This window comes from Mesoplodon mirus, assembly GCF_964341445.2.
Source record: "Mesoplodon mirus genome assembly, chromosome: 13".
Taxonomy (NCBI): Eukaryota; Metazoa; Chordata; class Mammalia; order Artiodactyla; family Ziphiidae; genus Mesoplodon; species Mesoplodon mirus.
The window spans coordinates 51,586,202-51,608,337 of record NC_138989.1 but is presented as its reverse complement, the minus strand read 5'-3'; the positions used below and the strand labels follow the sequence as shown (position 1 = coordinate 51,608,337).

General features: G+C 40.9%; 1 protein-coding gene across 2 annotated transcripts in view; it reads left to right on the top strand.

The window, feature by feature from the left end:
• Window positions 1–22,136, top strand: part of TPGS2 (tubulin polyglutamylase complex subunit 2) — a 58,138-nt gene that overhangs the window by 28,051 nt on the left and 7,951 nt on the right. Inside the window, exons 1-3 of one of the 2 annotated variants that reach the window (XM_082639980.1) lie at window positions 8,441–8,500; window positions 13,387–13,474; window positions 15,565–15,693. In XM_082639980.1, coding sequence (XP_082496106.1) covers window positions 8,498–8,500; window positions 13,387–13,474; window positions 15,565–15,693 — 220 coding nt within the window. In that variant the 5' untranslated portion in view covers window positions 8,441–8,497. Of the gene's footprint in view, window positions 1–8,440; window positions 8,501–13,386; window positions 13,475–15,564; window positions 15,694–22,136 lie in introns of those variants that run through there. The other variant, XM_082639981.1, reaches the window with a different exon arrangement.

The following is a 22,136-nucleotide window of genomic DNA, read 5'->3' as shown; positions in this document are numbered from 1 at the left end:
TTCCGCGAACACCCCCATTCCAGCTATGCCACACTCCACCCCCTTCAGGCTGTCCCCGCGCAGCCAACAACAGTCCTTTCCCCGGGTCTGTTCTCTAAACCCTGAGTTCCAGCACCCAGCCCCACCCATACCAGCAGACGTGTCCCGGGCTGGGGCATACGGGGCAGTGGCATGGACTGTCTGTGCAAGTCTCCCTCTGTTCTGCCTGCTACAGGCTGGTTGTTGCGTTCTCCTATGAGCCTCTGAAGCTCCCCTTCTGTCCCAGCTGATCTCCCCACTGGTGAAGTGGCTTCCCAGGGTGCAGGAACCTTTCCTCTTTATCCGCTCTCCCCGCCGCCCCCCGGCACAGGTCCCATCCTGCTTCCTTTTGTCTTTTCTTTTTTTTCTTTCTTTTGTTCTACCCAGTTACATGGGGATCTTTCATGTCCTTTAAGGGGGTTTGAGGTCTTCTGTTAGTGTTCAGTAGGTGTTCTGTGAGAATTGTTCCATTTGTAGATGCATTTTTGATGTATGTGTGGGAGGAGGTGAGTTCCACATCCTTCTACTCTGCCATCTTGATTGGAGCCCTTGACATTAGTGTTATTGAAGGACTCATCCACTTCCAATAGTTCGTGATTCTTTGCTGCAAATGCAGAAGAAAAGGTTGAAACTAAAACCTAAATGACTATATACCTGCTGCAGTCTCCTAAGGTTAGAGAAAAAAAATGCACAACCTCTTTTTATTTTAATAAAAGGCAGTTCCAAACTGCCCGGTTTTGTGCCCTTACATGATTCATGTTCACTGTGCCTGCTACCTGCCTTTTGTAATGATGGTAGTTAGTAAGACGTAATGTCTACACAAAGCTTTTCATCACTATGAAAGCATCTGCCTCTTAATCCTCACAGCATCCTGGGGTCAGGAGCGTTCTGTTATTAAACATTTCAGTGACATTTCATAGTTGCGGAGTGCTGTACAATTCTTGATTGGTTAGACTTTTCAATCCCCAGATAAAAATTCAATTTACTGGTGGTGAAACTATGGCCCAAGAGACCAAACAATTTGGCCGAATATCCCCTCTCTTTTTAGCCTCACTTTTTCTACAGTCTGCAGAGAAGAGAGTGGGTTCTGAACCTTCTTGCACATGTGTCCCTCACACGCCCCTGCTCTGAATGTATTCTAAGCACCCCTGGTGGCAGAGAGCAGCCTACAGCATCCTTTCACTGTGGAACCCCTCACATGGTGCTCTCACTCTACCCCAGTAGCTCTTCTGGGACAGGTAAGCCCCCTCTCTCCAGTGCCCCGCTTCCTCCCTCTGCACCGGCAACTGCCCCAGAGGGTGTTCCCCGTCTCTTTAAAATTAAAAACAAACACAAAACTCTCAACCTTATGTCTCCCTCTGGCTGCTTGGCCGTTTGTTGCTTTGCACAGCCAAGCACGTAGAAAAATGGTCTAAATCAGGGGTCAGCAAATGATTTCTTTAAAGGACCACGTAGCAACTATTTTTGGCTCTGTGGGCCGTACAGTCTGTGCCTCAACTACTCACTGGCCACTGGAGCACCAAAAGCACCCGTGGCGGTACTAACATGCACGGGTGCGACTGGGTTCCGAGTAACCAGTCTTTACAAAACCAGGTGGCAGGGCAGAGGCCCCTGGTGTAAATCACTGTCCCCTTCCTTCACTTCCCAGTCACTTCACCCTTCTGCATCCGCTGTTTCTCCACCAGCATTCCGTGGACACCACTGTGTCAAAAATCACCAGGGGGGCTTCCCTGGTGGCGCAGTGGTTGAGAGTCCGCCTGCCGATGCAGGGGACGCGGGTTCGTGCCCCGGTCCGGGAAGATCCCACATGCCGCGGAGCGGCTGGGCCCGTGAGTCATGGCCACTGAGCCTGCGCGTCCAGAGCCTGTGCTCCGCAACGGGAGAGGCCACAGCAGTGAGAGGCCCGCGTACAGCAAAAAAAAAAAAAAAAAAAAAAAAAAAAAAAATCACCAGGGGCCTCTTCATTGTTAAAGCCATCTTCTCGCTTGACATGTTTCCTGCATCTCTTGCTGTTAACCACCCTCCTCCACCTAGCCATCTCCTCCCTTGGATTCTGTAGCTCCACCCTCCCTGACTGTTGCCCTGCCTTCTGACTGTTCCTTCCTGGCTATCTCTGCCTCTACAGATCCACAACACTCCTCTGTTACACATTTGTCTCTGGATCAAGTAGGAATACGTTTGGCTCAAAGAGGTATAATGTTAAACTAAGAATAGCTTAAACAAATGGTAGTGAACTTTTCTGACATAGCAAGATCTGAGGTAAGCAGTTGTCAATTGTTCACTGGCCCTGACAGTGTTCAGCCATTATCTCCGTAGTTCTTTTGGTCTTTTCCTTTATGGTGGCCAAACGACCGCTAAGGCCCCACCTGTCACCTCCAAGCTCAAGGCAGGGAAAAGGTAAGGGCTGTTGCCAGCTACACCTGTCACGTTTTAATCGGGAAGCGATAGTTTCCTAGGAACCCCGTCATTGGACTTGGGTTTACATTTTAATGTCCAGCACTAGTTACAGAGGAGGTTCTGAAGACAGGTATTCAACCGGGCACATTACCATCTCAAACAAAATGAGGGTGCTGTCAAGGAGGAAGTAGAGGAAGATGGATTTGAATACGCAACCCATGTGTCTGCCACGGTCTTCTCTGCACCTTGCCTCATTCCTTTCTGTTTCTAGTGCCCAGCACAGTATTTATTCCACAACAGACACGAATAAATGTTGAGTGAATGAGTGAATTAGGTAAAACACAAGGGGGGGAAAGAGTGTAGAACTTACCCAAGGTCACCCAGCTTCTTTTCCATAAATAGTTCTTAGTTGAGTCCCGAGAGTGAGGCCGCCACAGCCACCATCTCTGGAGCAAGGCGGCCGCAGGTGCAAAGACTTCCCCCACTAATGTCCCCGTCTGTAAGATCCTAAGGACTAGTTACGCCTGGGGGCATTGCTGTTCGGAAGGTTGTCTTGGCTGATGTCTGCCTTGTACAGAGTTTCACCAAGACATGTGGTGCCCCAGACAGGCCAGTATTTATATTCTTTTCCATCATGCATTTTTAGAGGGAGACTGATGGTTGTGTGGAGAAAGGATGTAGGGAAGAGTATGCTGCCTCTCCTCTGCGTCTTAGGCAACTCAGCTCCGTCCCCAAACTGTTATACCTGACCCACCAAGACCAAAGGTTCCAGCTAACCAGGCCTTCCCCCTCTCCTTAGGAAAGAGTTTGAGAACATACTTGAGACTTCTCCTGTGGATCTCACCCCGTCCCTCCACAGCCCACTCGGGTTTACCTCCATTGCATGGGACATCCTCCCTGAGAAGAGTTTCAGGAGATGCAGGTGTCCTCACTGCCTCACGTTTCCAGTTAGATTTTAGTGCTCCTCATCGATGGGCAATCTGGGCAACCCTTCCTCTGCTGTTGTTGCAAATGGACTCGTGGAGAGCCTGTCCACTGTGGATAAGCACCTACAGAAACATTCATTTCCATGCTCTGGCCCCTGGCCTCTTTGCCAACCTGATCCTGCATCTCCCCACCAGCCCCCTTCCCTGGTGAAGTGGCCTCTGAAAGCGAGGGGACAGTGGGCCACAGGATTCTCAGAAGTACAGCAGGTGAGCAGGAGGCTGTGGACGGCCCTTAACCCTTCCCTCAAGGCTCAGGCAGTGCTCAGGAAGGCTCTCTGGGAATCCAGCTGACGACTCCTAAAACGTCAGAGTGGCTCTACGGTCCAGCTGATGAAGAAGTAACACAGCTTGTGGTGGACTCTTCCTAGCATAGCTTAAAGAAACTATTGTAGATAGCCTCCGCAGGAGGGGGGGAAAAATCTAAAGTTGGGAGTTATGTGACAGAATCATCACTGGGGTACAGGGAGATTGCAATACCATGTTGACGCCACTGTTATTTCAAACACTGGTCAGCAGTGTTACTCTCCCTTCTTGACTTTCTCCCAAATCCTCTCTCTAATCCTTACACCCCGACTTCCATTTGCTTTCTGCCAGTCTTCTTCCTTCCCTTCTTTTTCATCCCCTCAAAATAGAGACTGAGCCTGAATCTGGCAAGAGAAGCCCTCTGAAGTGGGCAGATGACTCCCCGCAGAAGAGCAGTCTCTTCCCACACTGTGCAGGAGAGAAATTAAAATGGCAGCAACTCTGAGTTACTGGCCAGGGTGTAGGAGCCACCTAAAAGTGGTGCCCTGAAAGCCTCACTCAGAAGGAAGCCCCACCATGCAGGCTGCCAGGTGGTAAGGTCTACAGCAAGGAGGCAGCACAGCTGGGGCCACAGTGATTTATATGAAAATGACAATGCAGGTCTAATGTTTTTTCATGAACTTGGTTTACTTGACATTTTGCATGTTTGTGTTATTATTTGAATTGTATTAAATATTTTATTTCACTGTTTTTTTTTCTATTTTTATGAATTTCAAATAATTTTTTAAATACCAGTGTAAAGTATTACCAAAATTTCTTTCTTGAGTGAAATCAATACTGTAATAAATGTTATAGTCACTACTATTGAAATTCTCCAGCCTAACTTAAAGGTGAACAATGCTACCAGCCCATCTCGGCTCGGATCTCATGGAAACTGGGTTAAGAAAGACTTTCAGACAGTAGTTTCCTTGTCTCTACCACTAGATGGCACTAGTGACCAAAATCTCACGTTGGATGCTGGCCTTTGGGGATGACAGAGGGAGCAAAGAACTTTGTCAGAACACTGACAAGTATAGGCTTCCTGTGCTAGGGTCCCAGGGATGGGAGAAAGGCATTCTGCATACACACTTTTTCTCTCGGAAAGCACAGAGAAGGTGTCATACTTGGAGGCCTTAGGAGAAAACCCTAAACTGCAAATAACTTACTGAGCAGGAAAATAAATGTTTAGCCCAAGGAGTCAGAGAGTTCTTTATGTTACTCATCTCTGAAATTGAGAACTAGATGGTGAAGAGAGAAAAAACAAAAGAAGATCAGAATGCATATTTTAGTTCTTAGATCAAGAAAATGAAAAACCTGTTCCATTAAAATGACAACTATTGTATATTTAACAATATAAAAACACTGCTTACAATTACCTGCAAGCTTGAAGCTTGCTTCTCACATATAGTTCTTGAAGATGCTATGCCCTAAAACCATAATAATTACTCTGATTACCTAATCTCTCTTCCTCCCAGGCTTCCACCTCCTCCCACCTCCAGTGTTTTGTAGACTCAATCTTAGAGATTATTCTTGAACCTGGATTCACAGAGTTTGACACTCAAGGTCACTCAGCTAGTGGCAGAAATGGGAAATAAATTCAGATCATACTGCTACACTCAACTTCCTCACACGTTGGGTACCTGGAATTGACTGACAGTATGACCTAAAGCAAACTTGATATAAGCAGCGTTCAGTAGCACATCTCAAACGGGTCCAATAATCAAAAAGTTTGGAAATTGCCCCTCCACCTGTATAAACATAAGACATGATAAGTCAGAAAAGTAATTGGAGAACTCATCCTTCTGTACTCAGTGGTTTGACCGGCTAGAGAAGACTGGCCAGACATGTGCACAGATGTGAGTTACTTAGAATTTAATGCTCCTAGTACCTCCTAGAAGGAATCAAAGCTGTTACTTTGTTCTTTCCACACCAGTTTGGATGATTTGTTGTTCATATGAAGTATTTGTTTATATCCTATTGTGCTTCTTTACTTTCTAAGAACTTTCATAACTGTTAGGTTCATTGCATTAAATGCTCTAGAAGTATATACTTTTTACCTTTACGATGTTCTCATTGAGCCAATAATTTGTTTCAGGAAATAATTTATGAGCATGGGTCTGAAATTTATAGAAGTGATTGCTTTGCTCCAGCATCATCAAAACTTTGTGTAGGATCTCCTCTCACACCACGTTCCTCTAGGTCTCCTCCTCTTGTTCCCTTGATCCCCTTTCTCCAGCTAGCTCTCCAGAGAGGCATTACCACAGCAGAACACACGCCTACTCTGCCTTATCAGGTGAGGCAAAAAGAGATCAAACTGGTGAACTGGTGTCTCTGCTCTGTCTCTCTAATAGGGTTTTTTTGTTGTTTAATTTTTATTGCAATATAATTGACATATAACATTTTATTAGTTTTATGTCTACAAAATAATGATTTGATATATATGTGTGTGTACATATATATATACACACACACATATATGTTGTGAAATAACAGGTGTAATTAACAACCATTTCCAGAGTTACAGACTTTTTTTCTTGTGATGAATAACTTTAAAGATTTACTCTCTTAGCAACATTGAAATATACAGTACAGTATTGTAAACTGTCATCACCTTGTTGTACATCCCATCCCCAAGACTAGTTTATCTTATAACTGCAAGTGTGTACCTTTTGACCACCTTCACCCATTTCGTTCACCCGCACCCCCCACCTCTGGCAACCACCAATCTAGTCTCTGTATTTATGAGTTCATTTTTTTTTTGATTCCACATATTAGTGAGGTTATATAGTATTTGTCTTTCTCTGACTTACTTCACTTAGCATAATGCCCTCAAGGTCCATACATGTTGCCACAAATGGCAGGATTTCCTTTTTTATGGATGAATAATATTCTGTTGTGTGTGTGTGTGTATATATATATATGTATATATATATATATATATATATATATATATATACATATATATATATACACACACCCCATATTTTATCCATTCATCCATCGATGGACACTTAGCTTGTTTCCACATCTAGGCTATTGGAAATAATGCTGCAGTGAACATAGTGGTGCAGATATCTTTTCAAGATAGTGATTTTATTTCCTTCATATAAATACCTAGGGGTGGAATTGCTGGATCATATAGTTGTTATATTTTTAATTTTTCAGGAACCTCCATACTGTTTTCCATAGTGGCTGCACGAATTTACATGCCACTAGCGAATGCACCCTTTTCTCCACATCCTCACCAACACTTGCTAATTTGTTGTCTCTTTTGATAATAGCCGTTCTAACAGGTGTGCAGTGATATCTCACTGTGGTTTTGATTTGTATTTCCCTGATGATTAATGATGTTGAGCATCTTTTCATTTACCAATTTCATACAATTGGCCATTTGTATGACTTCTTTGGAAAAATGTCTGTTCACTTCATCTGCCCATTTTTTAATCAGCTTGTTTCATTTTTTCCTATTGAGTTGTATGAGTTCTTTATATATTTTGGATATTAACCTCTTATCAGCGAATTTTCACAATCAGCGAAAATTGTGAATATTTTCTCCTGTTATCTAGGTTGTCTTTTCATTTTGTTGATGGTTTACTTTGCTATGCAGAAGCCTTTTAGTTTGATATAGTCCCACTTGTTTACTTTTGCTTTTGTTGCCTTTGTTTTTGGTGTCAAATCCAAAACATTATTGTCAAGACCAATGTCAAGGAGCTTGTCCCCGTGTTTTCTTCTAGAAATTTTATGATTTCAAGTCTAACATTCAAGTCTTTACTCGATTTTGAGTTGATTTTTGTATATGGTGTAAGATACTGGTCCAGTTTCATTCTTTGACATGTGGTTGTCCAGTTTTCCCAACACCATTTATTGAAAAGACTGTTTTTTCCCCATTGTGTATTTTTGACTCCTTTGTCATAAATTAATTGACCATGTATGTGTGGGTTTATTTCTGGGTCTCTGTTCTGTTCTGTTGATCTATGTGTCTGTTTTTATGCCAATATACTGTTTTGATTACTCTCCCTTTCTACTCCAGTTTGAAATCAGGGAGAGTGATTCCCCCAGCTTTGTTCTTCTTTCTCAAGATTGTTTTGGCTATTTGAGGTCTTTTGTGGTTCCCTACAAATTTTATGATTGTTCTATTTCTGAGAAAAATGCCACTGGAAGTTTGATAGGGATTGTACTGAATCTGTAGTTTGCTTTGGGTAGTATGGACGTAACAATATTAATTCTTCCAACACGTGAACATGGAATATCTTTCCGTTTATTTGTATTTTCTTCATTTTTTTTCCATCAATATCTTATAGTTTTCCGTGTACAGGTTTTTCACCTCCTTGGTGAAACTTATTCCTAGGTATTTTATTCTTTTTGATGCAATTTTAAATGAGATCATTTTCTTAATTTCTCTTTCTGATACTTGGTTATTCTTGCTTAGAAAAGCAATAGATTTTTTATATTGATTTTGTATCCTGCAACTTTACTGAATTCGTTTATTAGTTCTAATGTTGAATAAAATTAGCAAGAGTGGGCATCCTTATCTTCCTCATCTTTGAGGAACCGCTTTCAGCTTTTAACCCTTCAATATGATGTTACCCATGGGCTAATTATATGACCTTTATTATGTTGAGTTATGTTCCATCTATACCTACTTGTTGAGAGGTTTTTTTTTTATCATGAATGGATGTTGAATTTTGTGAAATGCTTTTTCTGCATGTACTGAGATGATCATATGATTTTTATCCTTCATTTTGTTATAGGTTTACCATATTGACTTATTTGCAGATGTTGAACCATCCATTCATCCCTGGAATAACTTCCACATGGTATATGATCCTTTTAATGTATTGTTGAATTCAGTTTGGTAATATTTTGTTGAGAGTTTTTGTATCTATGTTCATCAAGGATATTAGCCTGTAATTTTCTTTTCTTAGAGTGTCCTTGTCTGGTTATACGAGGGTAATGCTGGACTCATAAAAGGAGTTTGGAAGTGTTCCTTTTTTCTGTGTTTTGGACTAGTTTGAAAAGGTGTTTAGTGTTATTTCTTCTTTAGTATTTGGTAGTATTCACCAGGGAAGCTATCTGTTTCTATAATTTTGTTTTTTGGGAGGTTTTGATAACTGATTCAATCTCCTTACTAGTAATTGGTCTGTTCAGATTTTCTATTTCTTCATGATTCAGCCATGACAAGTTGTATATTCCTTGGAATTCATCTGTTTCTTCTAGGTTGTCCAATTTGTTGGTGTATGATGTTCATCATAATCTCACGATCCTTTGTCTTTCTGTGGTATCAGTTGTGATGTCTCCTCTTTGATGTCTAATTTTTTTCAGTTCTTTTTTTCTTGGTGAGTCTTGCTAAAGGTTTGTCTGTTTATATATTTTTTTAAATATCAGCTCTTGGGGCTTCCCTGGTGGCGCAGTGGTTGAGAGTCCGCCTGCCGATGCAGGGGACACAGGTTTGTGCCCCGGTCCGGGAGGATCCCACATGCCACAGAGTGGCTGGGCCCGTGAGCCATGGCCGCTGAGCCTGCGCGTCCGGAGCCTGTGCTCCTCAACGGGAGAGGCCACAACAGTGAGAGGCCCACATACACACACACACAAAAAAAATCAGCTCTTAGTTTCATTGATCTTTTCTATTATCTTTTTAGCCTCTATTTCATTTATCTCTGCTCTGATCTTTGTTATTGCCCTCCTTGTACTAATTTTGGTCCTAGTTTGTTCTTTTTTCTCTGGTTCCTTGAAGTGTAAAGTTAGGTTGTTTACTTGAGAACTTTCCTATTTCCTGATACAGGCATTTATTGCTATGAATTCCCCTCCAGAACTGCTTTTGCAGCATTCCATAAGTTTTGGTATATTGTATTTCTATTTTTTATTTGTTCAAGATATTTCTTCATTTTTCTTTTGAGTTCTTCTTTGACCCATTGGTTGTTCAGTAGCATGTTGTTTACTCTCCACATATTTGTGAATTTTCCTGTTTCCTTACTATAATTGATTCTAGTTTCATACCATTGTGCACAGAAAAGATGCTTGATATGATTTCAGTTTTCTTAATTTTGTTAATACTTATTTTGTGGCCTAACCTATTATCTGTTCTGGAGAATATTCCACGTACACCTGAGCAGAGTGTGTATTCTGCTGATTTTCGGTGGAGTGTTCTGTAAATGTCTCTTAAGTCCATCTGGTCTAACATGTCACTTAAGTCCATTGCTTCATTGTATTGCTGTCTTTTTCTCCCTTTACGTCTACTAATATTTGTTTTATATATTTAGGTGCATCTGGGTTGGATGCATAAATATTTATAAATATTATATCATCTTGTTGGATTAACCCCTTTATCATTATATAATGCCCTTCTTTGTCTCTTGTTAGAGTCTTGTCTTAAAGTCTATTTTGTCTTGTATAACTCTCCCAGCTTTCTTTGGTTCCATTTACATGGAATATCTTTCCATCCCTTCACTTTTAGTCTATGTGTTATTACATCTGAAGTGAATCTCTTGTAAACAACAGAGTTTGGCCTTAGATAAGTCCTTTCTTATCCATTCAGTCACTCTTTGTTTTTTGATTGAAAAATTTAGTTCATTTACATTTAAAGTTATTGTTGATAGGTATGGACTTACTGCCATTTTGTTCATTGATTTCTAGCTATTTTGTAATTCTTCTGTTTCTTTCTTCTTCTCTTGCTTCCTTTGTGATTTGATGATTTTTGGTAATGCTGTGCTTAGACTCCTTTTTCTTTATCTTTTCTGTGTCCGTTATGGGTTTTTGCTCTGTGATCACCATGAGGCTTATATTTAAATGTAACAGTCTATTTTAAGCTGATAACAGCTTGTTTGAATGCATTTTAAAGCTTTATATTTTTACTCTCCCCGCCACACATTTTAAAAGGTGTCACAATTTACATTTTTTATCTTGTGTATCCATTAACAAATTATGGTAGTTATAGTTATTTTTACTACTAAAATATAGTGTATTTTACTACTCTTACTATAGTTACTTTACTCTGTCTTTTAATCTTCATGCTATATCTATAAGTGATTGACCCACCACCATGACAACATTAGATTATTTTGAATTTAACTATACATTTACTTTTGCCTGTGAGATTTATATTTTCATATTTTTTCCTGTTACCAATTAGCACCCTTTTGTTTCACCTTAAGGAAGTCCCTTTAACATTTGTTGTAAGGCTGGTCTAGTGGTGATGAGCTCCTTCAACTTTTGCTTATCTGGAAAACTTTATTTCTCCTTACATTCTGAAGGACAGCTTTTCGAGGTAGAGAATTCCTGGTTGGCAGGTTGTTTTTTTTTTTTCTTTCAGCACATTGAATCTATTGTGCCACCCTCTTCTGGCCTGCCAAGTTTCTACCTAAAAATTTGCTGATAGTCTTATGGGGGTTCCCTTGTACATAACAAGTTGTTTTTCTCTTGCTCCTTTTAAGATTTTCTCCTTTAACTTCTGACAATTTAATTATAATGTCTCTTTGGATTCTTCTTTTTTGGAACTCTCTGGGATTCCTGGATTTATTTCCAGGTAGTCTGTTTCTTTCCCCAGGGTAGGGAAGTTTTCAGCCATTATTTCTTCAAATAAGCTTTCTGCCCCTTTCTCTCTCTTTTCTTCTGACTCCCCTATAAATGTGAATATTGATCTGCTTGATGTTGTCCCATAAGTCCTTTAAACTCTATTCACTCTTTCTTATTCTTTTTTCTTTTAGCTGGTCTGATTGAATGAATTCCAATACACTGTCTTCTAGTTCACTGATCCTTTCACTTCATCTAGTCTGCTGTTGAACCCCTTTATTGAATTTTTCAGCTCAGTTATTGTATCCTTCACCTCTGTGATTTCTGTTTAGTACTTTTTTATATTTTCTTTTTGTTGAAATTCTCACTTTGTTCATGTATTGTTTCCCTGACCTCTGTGAGCATCTTTATGACATTATTTGAGCTCTTTATCAGGTAAAAATTACTTATCTTAATTTCATTAAGGTCTTTTCCTGGAGTTTTATCTAATTCTTTCACCTGGAATATATTCCTCTCTTTCTTCATTTTTCTTGACTCTCTATGTTGGTTTCTATGCATTAGATACAATAGCCAGTCTTGAAGGGGTGGCCTCATCTAAGAGATGAACCTTATTATTCAACCCTGCCGTGGCTCTTGGTTGTCTCTCAAACCTTTGTGACTGTCCAGCCTACTTTGTTCTTAGTGGCTCCCAGTAGTTGTGGGTATACCAAGACCTGTCAATGTCCCAAAGAGAAGGATCTCAGCACCTAGATGCAGGCTGATTGGAAGCTGTACACTCAGGCAGTAACTTTTAAAGTATGCCCGTATACCTCTTTCAGGGGAAGACTGAGAGATGGGCATTCTGTCTGCTCCCTCTGCACTGAGCCCTAGGGGGATAGCAGGTTAAGAACTATTTCTTTGTTTGCTACCATGCCATTGAACCCACGAACACAAGCCGTGCTGCTCACCAGAGCCAGATATCAAGGGATGTGTCCTCTGAGCAGCAGCCACAAAAGCTGGAGCACCAGATATTTGCACAACCTCCATTCATAGAAACACTGGTGACCCAGGGCAGGGCAAAGGGAGAGTGCAGAGATGGCACCCACTGGCCTCCCCAGTCTCTGGAGAGGATTGCAGTTGGCCCCTAGATGTTGTTAAATTATAAGTCTGACCCTCAGGCTGCAGTTAAGATCTATAAATAGGCCTCTATCACTTACAGACTGGGCACTTCAGTCTGCTGCCTCTGCCCTGTGCCCTGGCGGCATAGCTTAAGATCTGCTACTCTGTTTATTAGAGTCCTGTGGGACCCAGGAACATCAGCCTTGTTGGCCAGCAGAGCCAGGCAATCAAGAGGTATGTCCCCTGGGCAGTAGCTGCAAAAGCTGGGGCGCCAGACGTGTGTATAAGCTCCTTTCCAGAAGATACCTGCTAGTGAGGCAGAAGGAGAGCATGAAGATGGTATGGTGCCCACTAGCCTCCCTGGTCTCTGGAGAGGATTACAGTTGGCATCTAGATGTGTACTAAATTAGAAGCCTGCCCCCTCAGGCCAAAGCATTTAAGATAAGCAATTAGGCTTCCTTAATGAAAAGACTGGGCATTTTAGTCTGCTGCCTCTGTACTGGGCCCTGAGGGTATATCCATGGTAAGTCCATGAGAGCCCATTAAGAACTATCTCTTAGTTCACTACAGCCTTATGAGTCTCTTGGACCCAAACCCCACTGGCTTTCAGAGCTAGATGTTATGGGGGCCCATCTCTCAGGTGGAAGTCTTAAAAGTTGGGGTGCTAGATGTAGGGTCCAAGCCCTTTGCTCCTCAGAGAGAATCCAGGAGTTGTGAGTTCCCTCCTCGTTGCGTGTCGCCCTGCCGGGAGTGGGTTTTATGGCGAGGTTGTGATCAGCCTCTCGTACCCATTTCAGTGTGTCTTCTTGTTCACCCGATGCGTAGGAGTCGCTCAGCTAGTTTCTGGATTTCTTTCAGAGGGATTGTTGTTCAATTTGTAGATTCAGTGTGTCAGTGAAACGAGGTGAGTGGAGGAGCCTGCTTTGTTGCCGTCTCAATCCAGAACTCTCCAATAGAGTTTTATAGGTAATTATTCAGAGTTTTCCTGTTTTGGGGATCTGAAACACAGTAAATAGCATCCCCAGATGCTTTGAGGCATAGCCCTACACCCTCCTTCCCAGCCCTGACCTAACAGTCTGCTTCTTTGTGGTTCTAGAAAAATAACTGTGTGCTGCCTGAGGATCTGAAGAACTTTTACCTGATGACCAATGGCTTCCACATGACATGGAATGTGAAGCTGGATGGTGAGTCAGCCTCCTTGCTGTAGAGGAACATTTCCCTGGCTGAGAGGTTAGATGAGACAACTCTGAGGGCCTTTACAACTTATGAGTCTTTGAATCTGGACAGTTTTTGTGGGATCTTCTAAAGTGCAGTGTATCCCCCAACTCTAACACATGCCATCACTGCTTCACCCACTGCCTCCCCAGCCCCTGTGCCAGGGTCTACCCAGTACTTAACTGGAAGCTCAATTTAGAGGCTTCCTGTTGGCATGAGGTGGAGGGAAAGATTAGTCACTACACAAAAATCCTGAGCCACCTTGAACTTAAAGCCTCTGAGGATTCCACCTTGGAGCAGTCTCCTCAGGATGAGCTGCAGTGACAGCCTCTGGTGGTCATAAGAGGGGCTCCTTCCTTCATTCCATGGTGGAGACCTCAGGGCTCCGAGGTCTGGACCTCTGACCCTCAGACCAGAGCCTTTCCTTCTCTGCCTCACATCTCCTCAGCCTGAGTCATCAACCACCTTAGTTCGCAGGCTATCATCCTTGGTATTAAATACGTCCAGGATAAACATTTCTATCGTGAATGTGGGAAATCACACCTTGGTACATGTCAGAGATTCAGGTACTATGCAGGCATGAAAGTCAGTGCTGCGCATTTAGGTGAAGACTCTAGTAACATTCCATAGACTAGGAAATCCGGATCTAGCCCCTGGAGTCCAGCTCATTCCTGACAGACTTCCCTGTTCTCAAGAGGACTTTATTATCTCCAAACTGCAACCACATCCCCAGGTCTACTTTGGTCCTTGGGAATCAGCCTATACCTCTCCTTGCTGCCACTAAGAATGCAGTCACTTCTGTGACACAGCAAGTCTGCAGAACTGACTCCTCCCCTTCATTGCCGCTACCTCCTAGGTTTCCTTGTTTTGGTGACTCCCCAAACCTTCCTGTTTTTCTCGCAGCTGACCAGAGGCATATTTTATAGCTTACTACTAAGCATTTAACATGAACTTTTAGCTTAGAATCATTTCCTCTGATGGTCTAGAAACCATTGTTGTCACCAACATCAGAAACCCTCATGGCCATGGCCTTTGAAGTCTGGAGCAACAGAGTGAGTGGACAGAGGCTAGAGTGACTCAGATTTTCCCTTGCCCACATCACGGAGACAGGCTAGCCCCTTCAGAAGCCTGCATCAGAAAAGAAACATTTCATGAAGGTTTTATGAATGAGTCCCTATTCATTATTAATACTTTTTTTAATGTAACCTTCCCAACCCATCTTCTTATCCTTATCCCCATTGCTGTACCCATTCTTTACTGGATGGCTAAAATCATTATCAGAAAAGCCAGCAAAGGCAGCTTCCAATGTTTACCTCCTTAGCGGTCTTTTCTTAGACATGCCATGGTCTGTACATCAGCTGTTTTATTGCCTTCAGTTATTCCAGTTTTTTAGCAGTCATATGTCCAAGTCTTTGTGTGCCATCCCATGTCCAGCACCCTATATTATAAGGATTCTCTATGAGAGATAAGGAAAATACATAGTCTGCCTGTTTCTTGTTTACACCTGAATCACAGAAGACTGAACCAAGCACGAAGGCTTTCAAGACAGTTTGCTCCATTGAGTAAGAAAAAATGATAAGTAGAGGGGGAGATAGTTTCCATAGTGAAAGCTTATGACAAGAAGGGTAGAAGCGGTCAGTTATATAATCAAAGCTGTTACTCCTTTGGAAAGTATAACCCTTCATTCAAGGGATGGCGGGAGCAAAAACATTTTTAAGTCCTTTGATCTTCAAACTAGGGCCCCTACCCTAGAATTCCCAGTTCTCTTTGAGAATCCCCTTTTAAAATTTCCTTTGGTGCTCCTCCCTAACACATGCAGTGGGGACTCTTCACTCATGGCCCCAGCTGTTTGCTTTTTTTTTTTTTTTTTTTTTTCATAAAAGGCTGGTGCTTTGGAGCATGTAGTGCATTGATTCTCTCCTTTTCCACTTTCCATTCAGTTCCTCGGCCCTGGGATCAAATAATAGCTGGGCTTAAGTTAATCAAACAGAAGCCCTTCTGATGACCATGGTAACTAGCTTATTACTCCATGTAATTCTTTTTGTTAACATTCCCATAGAACATACCATTCCATTGGGCAGCATGGCAATTAACAGCATCTCAAAACTGACTCAACTCAACCAGTCTTCCCTGTACTCACTTCCTAACGCACCAACTCTTGCAGACCTGGAGGACGATACACAAGAAGGTAACTGGAGGGACTTCTGCTTTGAGTTAGAAATCAGCCTGCTTGTTTCCATTTTATAATGTTGAAAATAATAGGAAGACATTGTGGCATTGTTACATGTTCCCCTAAACCCAACCCTTCCCATTTATGGCTTCTCTGAACCATGGGAGTAAGGTTAAAAAAAAAAAAAAAAAAAAAAAAAAAAAAAAAAAAAACAGCCTATATCTAAAAATGAAATTTTCATGAAGAAAATGCTAGGGTTGGGATCTTTGTTTCCAGTACCCACTTCAGCCCCTGGCACATAGTAGGCAGTTAATGAATACCTGGTAAGTGAATGAATGTTACAGATTAAACTTCACTCTACATTTCAGTATTGAGAGGTTTCAGGGACCGTGACAGTCTAAATGTAGCTCCCTTCCTCCCTTCAGGCTCTTTGCCACTTCTGATTGAAATGGCTTATAATTCAAATGGCTGCTAAAGCTGTGATCAACTATGTATAAGTGAGGACTTCTTCAGTCAGAACTGTGTTTGGCTGCGTATAACAGACCCCCATTACAATGTTTAAATAGGAATTTATTTTTCTCATAATAAATCTGGAACTAGGCTGGTGTAGCTGCTTGAGAAACTCAATGATAAAGTCTCCCTCTGGATTCCTGGCGCACCAGCCTTTGTGTCTGTTTGGTTTTCATCCTCATGGTTGAAGAATGTGGGCTCTACCTCCAAGCTTCAAGTCTATGTTCCAGGCAGGAAAAAGAAGAGTAAAGGGCAAAATAACTGTCTCTTGGCAGAATATTTTCCTTTTGGTCAGAAAAATAATAGTTTTCCCAGAAGCCCCTCCCAATAACCATTGGCCAGAATAGAGTCAAAAGGTTACCCATAATGCAAGGGAATTTGAGGAGATAAGTATTTTTAGCTGTGTAGTATTGCCTCAACAAACAGAACTGGAGTTTTTAAAAGGGAGAACGAATATTCAGTAGGCAACTAGTGTCTCCAATACTAATGCCTTGGAGTGCATTGAAGTTCTGACAGAGAGAACTGATGCAAGGCTTTCTCCTTCAACTGGACAAGCAGCTGGACAATAGGAGGAGGAGTCCAAGAGCTGAGCCTGGAAAGTGTTGCACCCTGGGAAGAGTTTGTCACTCAGAAATGTGTGGAATCCTCAAGGATGGGAAAAAGGTCACATTTGCTTCCTATGTGTATACAGGGGCTCTCTAACCCCTAAAAGGCAAAGGAGTTGTTAAATAAGTAGAATGGGTGTACCCTGCTTTTGAAGCTGGTAGATAAAGGTAGACTAGATGATAGGATTTCAAGGGACCTCAGCAAAGGACTGAGCTAGGGGTAGAGACTACACTGTCCTACATACTGATGGGGATAAGAGCCACGTGGGCTTCTGGCACCTTCTGAGTTCATGCTTTTTAGGATAGTCCAACAATTAGACCTAAGTTTCATTAAACTTAAGTAGAAAAATGCTGACTTTTCTCAGGGGACTCAGCAGTTAGAAAGAGGACAATCAGGAAGCAATATCAGAATACACAACCAGAGAAATAACACTGCTAGAGGACACAGATGAAAACCTAAATAAAAACAAGAACACTTAAGGGCATTTAAGACAGCACAAAGACTTCCTATAGAAAAAAGTAAAATTTCTTGATTAAACAACTGACTAGATGAATTGAAGACGAGTATAAATATTGAGACCTGAGTTAGTAGCCTGAAAAAGCAAGTGCAAGAAATATCTAAAAGGACAGATAAATAAATTTTAAAAGGAGAAATGAGTGAAAAGGTGGAGGTTGAGAGAAATAGAAAATACATCCAGGTGACCTTCCATTGGAATTGTAGCTGCTCAAAAAGAGAAAAAAAGCTGGAAAGGGAATAATAAATAAACAGTAATAGATGAAAACTTTTATTCAATCTGCAGATTGAAAGGGCTCTCCTAGACTCAAATTGAATTCAGGAGAAAACAGACACCTAGGCATTACATGTTGCAGAAAAAATCACAAGCTTCTAGGCAAAAATAACAAATTACTTGTGAAGAGAGAATAATCAGACTGACATCAGACTTCTCACCTGCAACAGTGGAAACTAGAAGGCAGTAAAAAAACATAAACAGGTTACTGAGATAAAAAGAGTGAAAATCAAGAGTCCTGTATATACAGATGAAACATACCTCTCAGGTTATTAAAAGAATATTAAAGGATGTGTAAAACTTCAAGAACATAAATACTCCAACCAAAAGACAGATGAAACGGAATGGAGATCTCAAGATGCAGATATATAAAGAGGAAAGGAAACGAGATTAGTGACCCTCCTATGAAAGAGAAAGACTAAATTAAATCTTAATATCCAGGAATGTATACAACTTTTACATAAGAACTCTTGGAAAAGAGGGGACGTAGTGGACAGAATATGTTTAAACGTATACTCTCAGCTAAACCTAACAGAAAGGAGAGAGGCAAGATATAAGAGCTTTATGGGTTAAATTGTGTCCCTTCCCCCCCAGAAATATTCATATGTTGAAGTCCTAACCTCACTACCTCAGACTGTGACCTTATTTGGAAATAGGGACATTCTAGATGTAAGTAGGTAAGATGAGGTCATACTGGAGTTGGGTGGAGCCCTAATCCAATATGACTGACAACCTTTTAAAAGGGGAAATTTGGAGATACAGATATAAAAGAAAGCCATGTGAAGATGAAGACAGCGATGGGGTGGTACTTTTACATACCAAGGAAAGCTAAAAGTTGCAAGCAAACCACCAGGGGCTAGGGGAGAGGCATAGAACAGATTCTTCTCCACAGCCCTCAAAAGGAACCAACCTTGACCTTGGATCTGTGGCCTCCAGAAGCGTGAGATAACAAATTTCTGCTATTCAAGCCATTCAGTTTGTGGTACTTTGCTACAGTAGCCCTAGCAACTAATACAAAGAATGTTCCAGAGAGTCCTTTTAAAAGAAAACGTAGGACAAAGAGGAAAGGAAGTAGAAAGTGGGAGCCCTCATCCTACTCTAGGAAAGAAATAGTATGCCTTGTTGGGGGAAACAGAGTGTCTTGGTGTATTGGTTTTCTATTCACGTATAACAGATTACCAAAACTTTATTGGCTTGAAACACTACAAATTTATTATCTAACAGTTTTCATGAGTCAAAAATTCAGCTACAGATTAGTAGAGTCTTCTGCTTAGGATCTTATCAGGCTAAAAACAAGGTGTCAGCTGGTGCTGTGATCTCATCTGAGGCATAGGGGCCTCTTCCAAGCTCACTGGTGGTTGACCTTATTCAGTTTCTTGCAGTTGTGGGACTAAGTCCTTGTTTTCTTGTTGCCTGTTGGCCAGGGCTCACTCTTGGCTCATTTAGGCTGCCCTCAGATTCTAGCCACAAGACCCTCTCACAATATGGCCACTTGCTTCTCAGCCAGCAGGAATATTTCTCTCCAGTCTCATAATGTTACCTAATCAAGGGAATGACTACTCCATCATATTATAGGTCCTGACCACACTCAGGGGAGGAGGTTGTACAGGTGTGTATACACACAAGCATGAATCTTGGGGGCCATCTTAGAATTCTGCATACCACATTTGGTTAGAGAAACAATGGCATATTATTTTCAAGTAAGGGTAAATCATATGGATCCAGTCATGCAAATACATAACAAAAAGGAAGATAACCATTAAAGGAATAAAAAATTACTTTAGAATCTCTAACCTAATAAAGGGAATGTTGAATCACATGAGTAAAAATAAGAAAAAGGGAAAAGAAACAACATTATAAAATAAGCAATAAAACATTAAGAGGAATAAAATAAAACAGATAAATCATTATGTTAAGTGTTCTGGGATTGAATTTCCCTTTTGAAAAGCAGAAACTATCAGATTGATATAAAAAGCAAAGCTCATCTATATGTTATTTTCAGGAGCATACTTAAACTGATGAAGAGGCCTCCTGGTAATGGCAGATAGGTAATTCAGAGCAGTCTTCCTGCTGAAGACAACTGAAAAGTCAGGGAACATATAAAAATCATCAAAGAAGAGCTAATAAGATGATGAGATAGCACCAGATCAACATCCAGAAGAAGACAGAAATCCAGGGAAGAGGCTCAATGTTTAGGGTTGCTTTTGCCTAGGATACATTGTCCTTTTCAAAAGAGGCAATGAGGCTACTGAAAAGCTGAGAATTTGACCCATATGTGAGACTAGAAGAATAAAATGGAGTCTAGAACCTACAAAAGATGGCACCCATAAAAACTACCCTACCCTTTTGGTTAGCACCGTGAGGAGCTATATACTCTAGGAGATAGAATGAACCAGAAATAACCACTCTTCACATGGATCGAAGCCCAAGTATAAGTCACCTATGCATCCCAGAGAACGTTAATCCCAAAATTGGACTAATTTGATTCCAGATTACTAATCTCCTCAGGGGCCTGGCAGAAAAAAACAGAAATTCACTCCAGAGAAATGTACTAAAATTGACTGTGTTAATGGTTGCACAGCTCTAAGTATACTAAAAACCATTAAATTGTACACTTTAAGTGAATGGTATGGTAGGTGAATTATATCTCAGTATAAAACTCATATAAAAATAAAATTCTTCCCTAGAGGAAGAAAACATTATCCTAGACCTCATTGTTTTTATAAATATTTTTTCAAAAATAATCCTACTAAAAAAGAACCAGGCACATGAAGAAACACAACACCATGAACAAGAACCAGTACAAATAACAGGTAACAGAAAGATATCCACTGTTATTCCTGAGGGTGAAATTATTAGACACAGACTGTAGGACAGTGTGCTAATGTGCACATGGAGATAAAACCAAGCTAAAAATTCAGTAAAGCACTAATAAGAGTGACATTGTAGATCTAACCTTATGATTCTGGCCATATGGCATACTACCTTTTACCAGATCAGGACTTGTGCAGATAATACTCTAAACTCTGGGGAAACTTTTAAAATAATTACCTAAAAGGACTGGAGAGTAACCAAAAATAAGCAGAAACTGGAGTGGCATCTACAAATGGCAGAAGGGAACCACACTGAATGATTTTCCTATTTTTATAACTTTTCACCTGAGGGCAGACCCCAGTCAGCATCAGTCAAGGCTGCTAAAACTTGGTGGGAGCCTACAGTCTGGACTTTTGATTTCATCCAAGATGGAATAGTAGAGGCCAGATTTATCTTCCCACCTGGAACAACAAAAAAAACAAAAACAGACAAAATATATAAAACAATGGATGTTGTCAAGATACTGACCATCATACAGGGAAGAACGATGAGCTCTGAATGATGGGAAGCAAATGAGGTGAACCCTAGCTTATTATCTGAAAGTTTCCAGTCGACAGCATCGAGAAGGGAACCCAAGGAGAACCTGTTGTACCTGTTAATTGAGAAGACATAACTAAGAGCCCAGCTGGATGAAGACAGGTAGAGTTCACAGGACTGAGTAACAGAGAGGAATGAGCTGCATAGAGAGAGAACTGCAGAGATCTGCAGAGTGTCCTCCTAAGGATTCAGGAAAGAACTGATGAGCACACACATGTGAAGATACTGCCCAAGGCCAGGGACAAAACCACCCAAGAAGATTAGAGGGAACAATGCCTGGTACTCACACTGTACCAGGAATAGTGTCCGTTTCTACCAGCCAGGCTGAAACACCTCATGGCTTACATAGAATTAGGTAGAGTACTCAGAAGGGTCCTGCCTCAGTAATGGGGAAAAAATTAGCCCTAGGTTAAATGCTGCCTTGGGTTCTGCCTGTCAAATACTAAGCACAAGACCTGAAAGTATCTGTTTTCGAGTAATTTAACTGTGTCACAGAACAAAGCTCAACAATATTTATAGCAATATAAAAATAGCAAGCACTCAACAATGCAAAATTAACAATTTCTGGCATCCAATCAAAGATTACCAGGTATGCAAAAAAGCAGGAAAAAAATGACCATAATGAGAAGAAAAATGAATTGAAACAAATGCAGAATTAAGATACAGCTTAGAATTAGCAGATACAGACTTTATAACAGTCATTACTATATTCTATATGTCCAAAAACTTAGTACAGACATGGAAGATAGGAGAAAACAAATCCAAACTTAACTTTTAGAGATGAAACTAGTTTCTGAGATGAAAAATACACTGGATGGGACTAACAATAGTTTAGATATTGCCAAAGAAAAGGCTGGAGAACTTAAAGACATAACAATAGACAATCCAAAATAACACAGAAAGAAAATAAAAAATTATTTTAATCAAAAGAGCATCAGTGAACTGAGGGACAACAAATGGTATAATGTATGTATAATTGGAGTCCCTGAAGAGAGGGGGATGGACCAGGAAATACTATTTGAAGAAATAGTGGCTCAAAACTGTACCAGTTACTTGGAAACTTAAACCATATCTAAGAAGCCAGGAACAAGAAACGTGAAGAAGCAATACTAGGAAACATAATCAAATTGCTCAAAATCAGGGATAA